The sequence below is a fragment of the Miniopterus natalensis genome, chromosome 10 (assembly GCF_054644295.1).
Source record: "Miniopterus natalensis isolate mMinNat1 chromosome 10, mMinNat1.hap1, whole genome shotgun sequence".
In the NCBI taxonomy this organism is placed as follows: Eukaryota; Metazoa; Chordata; class Mammalia; order Chiroptera; family Miniopteridae; genus Miniopterus; species Miniopterus natalensis.
Window position 1 is genome coordinate 77,353,401 of NC_142090.1, and position 8,852 is coordinate 77,362,252.

The following is an 8,852-nucleotide window of genomic DNA, read 5'->3' on the forward strand; positions in this document are numbered from 1 at the left end:
AGGCAGAGTAAATAACCCAAAGTCTCCCAGCTAGAGAGCAGTGTCTGGTTCGAGTCTGTGCAATAACCCTCTAACAGCATAGACCGCATGTGGCCAAGAGCAGACACACTTTGTGTGATGACTGGAATCTCTCTGACAAAATGAAATGTAGTACTTTATGGGGAATACAGGTTAAACCACAAGTACATGTATTCCTCGAAGAAGAGAGTGCCAGCATTTAAATTTTAAAATGTTTACTGTCAACTGTCTCTGCGGCTTGCTTGCTCTTATTAGGCTGATAAAACAAAAACAATTCCAGAGCAGAGTGACTCACCAGCACCGTCATCAAGTTGCAAATCTATCCTTTGTCACAGAGCAAGATTACACTTCAGATCAACTCAAGAAAATAACTGCATAGAAAAGTGTTCACGGAAGAACCCACATCCACATATCATGCATTCGGTGCCTCATGGTTCCCTTTGCAACTGCCCAACTCCTAACCCAGTTTCTTTTTTTAGTCTGAAAACAAGGAATCAGTCCAGTGAGATATCCCTTCAGAGCACTGTTGAAAATACTTTAAACGCAGATATATCCCAGATCCCTGTTCCAAATGTTAAAAACATATTAAATGAGCACATAGAGAAAATACCCAAAGGTACAGTCTAGTATGTTCTAAGGAGTTTTTGTTTCCCCCTTTCTGAGAATGTCTTCAATTTCTTCGGAGACCCTTCCTCTGTAGTTATTTGGTTCTATCGCATTTAACTTCTTTTGATACTCCAGTGGCAGACCATTCTCTTTGGCACCCATGCAAATGACCTAGAAATGGTTAAAATAAACAAAAACACCTCTTTTTAGTTAGGAACAAATTTCTCTTAGTACACCACAGTTGTATTTGCAGTATCAAAGCATGAAATACCAGCTTTCAGATAACTTTAGAATAACTCTAGAATAAACAATTATGAAACAACATGGAGACGGAAGTTCACAGTGGGGATGAACGGCAGGAAGTTTTCAAAGCCCCATGCTAGGTCCTCAAGGAATGTCAATGTTACTCATTAGTATGATTTAATATATTTTTATATTAAGACAAAAAACTTATTGTATGGACTTTGCATAGTCTTTTAAGAAAAAACATCATTCTAAAAACTTTAAAGCTTAAAGGGAGCAGTTTTAGTTGAATCCCAGAGTCTAGTCTGCCTGTGACTTAGATGTGAGGAAATAAAGGGCAGTCATATTCAGTGGTACTTCCCAGATCCACATCAGGCTAATCCTCTAGGTCCCATACTGGAAAGTTCCAGAGCAGGCCTGGAACTGGGTCACCCCCTCTGGTGCCATGTCCTGTTTGGGCCTGGAAACAATACCTAAGTTGGGCTTTCTGGAAAGGGATGCTGGGGTCCCTACCCCACATTTTTTCCTGTGCTTATTGGGAGTGGTTCCCTGAAAGGCAGTGTGACTTTTTTTTCCTATCTAGGGATGGAAAACATTTCAGTAGTAGGAAATATATTTTTCCCCCATTAATCTTGGTGTTCATGTTTTGTGGAGAAAAAAGAAAAAAAAAGATTATAAAAGCCTGCGTATAGAAAGAAAATATATGTCTACAATTATGACATATATTTCTAAAAGCTTTTTTCAATAAACTTTTAGGAACATAGTTCTACCATTACAAATAAATCTGAACATTACACTTCAGGTAAATATAATTTTTGTATTTAAAATTTTTCATTAAAATGAATTGTTCATGTAGAATTTAAAACACACCAAGCTTTTAAAAAACAAGATATTCTTTAGTTTAGCTCAGTGGAAATTAAGAGGAATCACCAAAAATCTCAGTAAGTAGCTTACCTTTTTATACTGGGGTGAAGGGGGAGCGCTCTCATAATTTCTCATCTGATAACTTCGACAGGTTATTTGTTTTCCTTCTTGAGTGCAAACATTAATTTCCATTGGGACATATGTTCCACTGTTAACCCCTTCTTGCCTGAAACCAAGAGCAGCCAAATTTTAACCATACTTGACTTAGCCAAGTTAGTTTACTGGATTAAGAATTTAACTATATATGGATGTATTTGCTCCCTCTGTATTTTGGGATATAGTAGAACACATTATAATACTACCACATCAAAAGTAAACAGCATTTCAATTAGAAAATCCGAGACTTGCTATTACTTGGTCAACTTCTAACAGATCTCTATGTAAAAACATGCCTCAGTGTAGTTTTCATTTTTAGACCCCTGAAACATTGCTCTCTAGGCTCCAAAGAGTAGACTGTGTGTTCTGACAGCAGGAGACTATCCAGCCCTAGGAGAGCAGAGAGGATGGCTTATTGTCATTCACAAGTGAGGTAAAGTACCAAGCATGCCAGATAATCTGCTCTTCTCAAGTTCTGCTCTTTCCTGCCAACTTGCTTTGTATGAAATGCTCGGCCACACACTAGTGGGGATTCTAGTTACAAAAAGTATCAAAGCATCCTTAGTACCTTGTTAAAGTTTTAACAAATTATTCTTCCTTTTTACGGATTCAACTGCCATCAGAAATAATTAGTTTTTAAAAACTGGCTCTAATGAAAACTGAACAACTGCTTCCAAAATCAATAAACATATGTAACAATTACAAAAATCTTCATGCTTCTTCACCATGTGAAACTACGAAGATTTTTATAAGATAGAATGAAAATAAGGACTTCCATCTTTTACAGGAGAGATTACATATGTCACCCCCAAATCTCAATCAGAAAGTGTGGCCCTTCTAGGCTTTTTCTTTTATTTACTTTTAAAATATGTTTTTATTGATTTTTAGAGAGAGGAAGGGAGAGGGCTAGAGAGAGAGAACCACCAATGAGAGAGAAATATCAATGATGGGGCTGCCTCCTGCACACCCCCTACTAGGGATTGAGCTCTCAGCCAGGGCATGTGCCCTGACCGGGAATTGAGCCATGACCTCTTAGTTCCTAGGTGGAAGCTCAACCACTGAGCCATACCGGACAGGCTAGCCTTTTCTTTTAAGGAAATGCACATTATACCTTTCATGTTAACTCTAAAGTGTAAAGAATATGTCTGTAGTATATGGCTTTGAAAAACCAACATATATATATACACACACATCCTTGCATATGATCCACTTTTGGAATTTGTAATTATTTAACTTATAATTAGAAGTCACCTACTTATCCAGAGAACTTAAATTGCTTTTGTTCATTTTCCATACTACTCCCCATACTTCATCGCCAGGACTTTGAAAAATGGTGGCTATACCTCCATGCCAAGTTTCACTTGTTTTGCCTTGGAAATTGCCAAAGTCAAGCTTATAATCCTACAAAGAAAACCAAAGTGATATATATGATCAATATTCTCTTGAACCAAAATTGCCTTCCTCAAAAAAAAAGGATTTACCTTGAATTTCATGCAATTAAAACATAAACTTTGAGTTCCTTCTATGGGTAAAAGATGTGGAAAATTCAAAGATAAACAAAAACCCAGATCTCAAGGACTGTATGTTTTTATATTTAAAAAAAAAAAATGAAATGTATACTTAATACGTACAGTATCTTACCACAAACAAAAGGTTTAAGGCGGGGGAGAAAAATCCTATAATCCACGACTATTTTCATTTTTTCAAAACTACTTCCCAGTCTACTTACACAGAGATTTTAACTTGGCGGCAATCATAGTGTGCATAATTATTGAAACTGGGTGAAAGCTACATACGGGGTAGAGAGTGCCAGAGCCCGACTCCCAATTTTGAAGCTTTGAAAGCCAGAAGTTGGTTCTCCCAGCTTCACTTGGGCACATGGCACAAACTCCACCCTGGTGGTGGCGGACACATCTGGGTTTCAGGATCCCCAGGGGTGCAGTGACAGCGGCGGGCAGGGTCCAGAGCAGGTGGTGCGGGCGATGCACTGCGGTGTCCTCATGTACCGGGTTCAGCAGGGCTGCAGTCTGGCCTCCTGGGCTGCTTCTGGCGGTGACACTGGCTGTGTCACGGCTGCCGGCCTCCCTTTATGCCTGCCTGTTTTGTCAGCTTTGTGGTCCTAACTTCCCGGTCATTCTGTAAGCTCTCCAAACAGCCTTTCAATGTGTTCTTTTTCAGCTTAGATCAGCTGCTTTCTGTTGCTTGCAGCTAAGAACCCTGATAACAGCAGAGACCATGTCTGTCTCGTTCAACAAGCCCAAAGGTTTTGTTACATAATCCGTCTGGATGTTTCTCCTGCAGCCTGGGAGGTTCTCAAAGCTTTACTCAGTCATCTTCGTGTCTCCAGGTGAGTGCTGGAAGAGCTTGTGCTGAATGAATGAATGAATGAATGAATGAATGAATGAACCGAAGAACAGATTTTTACCCAGGTGGGTGACAGTTCATCCAGCCACTTAACTGAGCACAGTCCTTACAAGAATAAAAGACACGGTTCCAGCTTTCAGGGCTTCTGGGGGTGGGCGTGGGGGGCGAAAGAGAGGCGAGCGGATTTTTTTACAATACCAGGTGACAAGTCCAGTAGCAAAGATGATGCCTACAGAGCAGAAAGCAACTGATTCCCTGACTTGGGTCAGAGAAAGCTGCTCAGAGGTGACAGATGAATGGGTGCTGCGAGGACACCCCTCAGTTAGAGGGCGAGAGGAGGCCAGATCTGGGCAGAACGAGCAGTTGTGGAAACGACAGGAGGGGAGTCAGGGCAGCCTGGGGGGCACCGGGGAGTCAGGGCAGCCTGGGGGGCACCGCGGCCGGGGCGGCCGCCCTCGGGAGGGGTCAGGCACCCGGCCGGGAGGGCGGCGGCCGGGTGGTGAAGACGCGACCTACTCTCACCGGGAGAGCTGCGATCCCGGGCCCCGCGTCTGCGCTGCGGGCGCGACGTCGCCGGGGTCCGGCGGGGGCACTGACCTGCAGGCGGGCCACGCAGCAGAACGCGGCCGAGGGGTTGCGGAGGTGGATCCGCTCCGTCAGCAGGTTGCTGCCGTAGGCGAAGTACAGGAAGCTCTCCTCCTCCTGGCCCCGCAGGTCCGCGCAGCCCGAGTCCGCCATGACCCGCCAGGCGCCCCGGCGTCAGCGGCAGGGTCTGAGCAGAGGGCGGCGAGCGCGGCAGCCCGGGCACCGCCGCCGCGGCCTCCGGAGTTGGCGGAAAAGTGGGAAGTGTGGGCCGGGCGAGCTGGGGCGAGCGCTCTTCTGATTGGCCGTCGGTCCCGACGACGCTCCTGATTGGCAGGCCCACCGCCTCCTCTGCACTTTCCACTTGGACTCGGAAATGCTCTGTGCGGAGGAGACCGGAGTCTGGCTCCTCATTGGACACGGTCCTCTCTTGTCCCGCCCCCTTGGCCAAGGCCGCCTCCGATTGGCGAGCGGTCGGGCGCTGCGCAGAGGCAGGTCAGGTCGCGTGGGCTCCGTTCGGCGGTCCGGGCCCTGGGGTACCAGCCAGGTTTCCTCACCCTCGGGCGTGGGTGGGGGAGGCACGCGTGTGGGTGCGTGGCCGTGGGTGCGCTTTAGGGAGTTCTGGGCACGCCTGAGGCGAAGCAGCGGCCGTGGCGGCGGCAGCTTCCTCCCCCGGCAGCCCGCGCCTTGGCCCGGTTCGGAGGAGTCGGCGCGGACGGGGCTGTTCACCCCACGCGCGGTTCCCCGCAGCCCCAGCCCTGATGGCCTCCCCGATATCTTTTCTAGGGACCTTCTTTGTCCTGGAGAGGCCCCTCTGAACGTTTCGGGCGCTCTTCCCTGACCGAAGGACTGTGCCGGGTTCAAATTCCGACGCTGCCGGCTGGTGTAAGTATTAAGAGAGTAATTTGTTAATGTCATTCAGTGCAAAAACCTCAGTGTAAAATAAGATATAGACGTACGAGAGCAATGGGACAAAATCCTCTACTGTTAACTTTGGAGTGATGGTATTAATACGAATTCAGGGCCTAGAAGCAGTGTCCTTAGCAGCCAGGCTCTGAGCTCTAAATGCCATTCTCCTCTCAAAAGTCCCGGGGCTCCTTTGAGAAGGGCCGAGGCCAGGTCAGGAGCTGGGGACGAATGAGTGTTTGCAACATCTGACAGAACAGGAGGCATCCAAGAAAAATGAGGTCCTTTTAAAAGGCCCTGGGAGGCACCTTGAAGGCATGCCCACTGGCCAAAGTTAGAACCATTTGAATGTCAAAATAATGACTGTAATTGGTTGAAAATGACAAACGTACAAAACTCATTCCCAGGAAAGAGTGAGTCAAATTCAAAAAACAATTTTTTTTTAAAAACCCTGTTTGGTGATTATTACACCAACTCTTGCCTCTGAAAAGTGGTGACTGAAGAAAATAAACATTTATTCTGCCTTTCTAGTTGCAGGTGTATTTCAAAGTAATCAAACGGCCCTAGTGATGTGGAAACAGTTCTTACAAAAACATGCCGGCTAAATAATGTAAAATGAATGATAGGAAAATCACCATTTTGCAGACCCTAATAACTGATTCATGCCAGGATCATTAATGAAACCATTTGGTGAAAGGGCAGTGGGGAACAGAGTATTAACATGTGCACAAATTATTCCCCAGGGATTACTTGCTGGTCATCAGGGGGAAAACAATGACAGTGGAAAAATCTCACCCCTCCCACCTTAACGTAGATGAATCTTATCACCACTAAACGTTGACCTACCCGATATATTATGTGTCGCCAGCATCATCTGTGAGTATTGTTTCCAAAAATCTTTAACTTCAACATAATCAAACAGGAACCACAAGATTGATGAAAAATGACACCAAGAGGAAAAATTGAAAGCAAAAGATAGGACATTCTGCAGAACAAATAGCTTAGTCTCTTAAGTCAGTGTCACTGAAAACAATAAAATCCTTCGCTGCTTTTGTCGGGCTGCTGCTCTTGCGGAATCATGGTGCCCTCGCTGTGGAAGGGGCTGGTGGGCATTGGCCTTTTGGCTCTAGCCCACGCGGCCTTTTCCGCTGCACAGCATCGCTCTTACATGCGATTAACAGAAAAGGAAGATGAGTCCCTGCCAGTAGATATTGTCCTTCAGATACTTCTGGCCTTTGCAGTTACCTGTTATGGTATAGTTCATATTGCAGGGGAGTTTAAAGACATGGATGCCACTTCAGAACTGAAAAATAAGACATTGGACACATTAAGGAATCACCCATCATTTTATGTATTCAATCATCGTGGTAGAGTACTGTTCCAGCCCTCGGATACAACAAACTCTTCAAACCCAGATGCCTTGTCTTCTAACACGTCGTTGAAGTTACGGAAACTTGAATCCTTGCACCATTAAGATTTTTACAAATCATAACAACAGGACCGGACACAGCTGGAATATTGGAGTTTGGGGTATAAAGCACCTCCCCCTGTCGGTATTTATGTTGATCTTTCAGACTTAATTTTAAAAAGCCTATGGCCCTTGTTTTTGTACTGTTAATCATTGATGCAGTATAAGTTATCTTGTGAAATGAGTCTGATCTTTCATAGAATTTTTTTTTTTTTAATCCTCACTGGAGGATATTTTTTCCATTGCTTTTCTGAGAGAGTGGAAGGGACGAAGGGGAGAGAGAGAAAGAGAGAAAGATTCATGTGTTGGTTGCCTCCCGCACACACCCCATTAAGGGGATGGGGAGTGAACCCGAAACCCAGGTACGTGCCATTGACCTGGAATTGAGCCCATGACCTTTCAGTGCGCTGGTCAATTCTCTAACCATTGAGCCACACCGGCCAGGGCCATAGAATTCTTCTTTTCATTTAAAACAAATTTGCATCTTTTGTAAAAGTCACTGTTTTGATCGTTTCTTTGGAAAAAAGTTGATGTTTAGATTTCTTTTCCTTTGCACTACAGTTTTTAGGATCCTTTTGGAAACTATGCTACATTTTGCAGCATGAATGATAATACAGTGGTCTTCAGTTCTTAACAAATGGACTTCTCTAAAGAGGTTAAGAAAGGTGATTTATCAGTTTTCCTTATGCCTCTAAAAAGTGGCTCTGCTTTAGCATATATTTACCAGTTTCTGATTTATCCCTGACTTCACCCCACCTGACCCCCGTACACCATCTAACATCACCTGTCTTGTTTCACCACTTCTCTGGGGTCATGTGTGCGTGAACAATTTTTGTGTCAGAAATTCTTTGTCATTACAAATACATTTAACAAACTCAGCTTGTTGTACAGCTACGTGTGTTCTCTTTATAAAAAATTTCTCTAATTGGTTTTGTAGTGTAAGAATAGTTGAAGATACACGAAAAAGTCCCATTGTGATTTAATTCTGCGTACGTAGAAGATGACTAATCACTGGGGAAAACTGATTGCTTGTCATTAGCCAATTTAACTTATTCAAAGTCTATTATTTTATTGCGTACTATACCAGCGAGTTAGTAAAAGTAAACTTCTCATTAAAGGAATTGGATCCAAAATGCTCTAAATATTTGGAACTACTATCTTTAAAAAAAAAAATTAACCTAATTTAAGAAATTTCTCTGTGGCTTTGGACTTGTAGCAGCAGCCTTAGAGTTTTCCATCTTTATCGTATGTTGCTGAAGATGAGGAGGATACAGAGTAGACTTTTTTAGAAATTAATTTTAGTTTTAGGGAAATTTGGCTAACATTTTGATCTGCAGAAAGCTTAACATTCCTTGGTAGAGAACATTGCTTTTATTGACTTCTATAGGTATGAAAACATCACTTATGTCGAAGTATATAATGTAAAGGAAATAACTGCAGATTTGAAAAGGAAATGAGTTTTAGGCAAGAGTCATATATGATGCCCTTCCGCCTGATGGCGTTTTGCCACTAGAAATGAACCTCAGCTCTTCTGCGCTGCCTGGTAATGCACAGCCCCAAGGCAGGAGATTATTTTGTCATTGGGCTTTTATTGGTTTGTTTTGTTTTGTCAACCTAGTCTGTCGGTGGAACACTTAACTCTGCT

At 43.8% G+C, this 8,852-nt stretch overlaps 1 protein-coding gene and 1 pseudogene across 4 annotated transcripts; one reads left to right on the plus strand and one right to left on the minus strand.

Moving 5' to 3' along the window:
* Positions 1-216: 216 nt before the first annotated feature.
* On the minus strand, positions 217-5,036 carry GGCT (gamma-glutamylcyclotransferase). Of its 2 annotated transcripts, none has more exons than XM_016222308.2 (4): positions 4,849-5,031; positions 3,143-3,288; positions 1,822-1,957; positions 217-795 (listed from the first exon to the last, which is right to left on the minus strand). In XM_016222308.2, exons 1-4 carry the CDS (start codon positions 4,987-4,989, stop codon positions 652-654), a joined length of 567 nt encoding a protein of 188 aa, XP_016077794.2. In that variant the 5' UTR covers positions 4,990-5,031; the 3' UTR covers positions 217-651. The 2 variants fall into 2 exon arrangements, 1 of the variants encoding a protein (XP_016077794.2); XR_001603907.2 differs by having other exon boundaries at positions 709-795; positions 3,231-3,288; positions 4,849-5,036.
* On the plus strand, positions 4,066-7,737 carry LOC107544419 (ER membrane protein complex subunit 5 pseudogene; annotated as a pseudogene). Of its 2 annotated transcripts, none has more exons than XR_001603908.2 (3): positions 4,066-4,234; positions 5,620-5,718; positions 6,483-7,737. The product of XR_001603908.2 is annotated as an ER membrane protein complex subunit 5 pseudogene, transcript variant X1 (transcript). The 2 variants fall into 2 exon arrangements; XR_001603910.2 differs by lacking the exon at positions 4,066-4,234 and adding an exon at positions 5,338-5,380.
* Positions 7,738-8,852: the final 1,115 nt, after the last annotated feature.

Coding starts and splice junctions, on each gene's coding strand:
- GGCT (XM_016222308.2), bottom strand. CDS start 4,989: ATGGCGGACTCGGGCTGCGCGGACCTGCGGGGCCAGGAGGAGGAGAGC. Junction 3,289..4,848: donor GCTGCGTGGCCCGCCTGCAG/GTCAGTGCCCCC, acceptor TTTTCTTTGTAG/GATTATAAGCTTGACTTTGG. Junction 796..1,821: donor CTTCACCCCAGTATAAAAAG/GTAAGCTACTTA, acceptor AACCATTTCTAG/GTCATTTGCATGGGTGCCAA.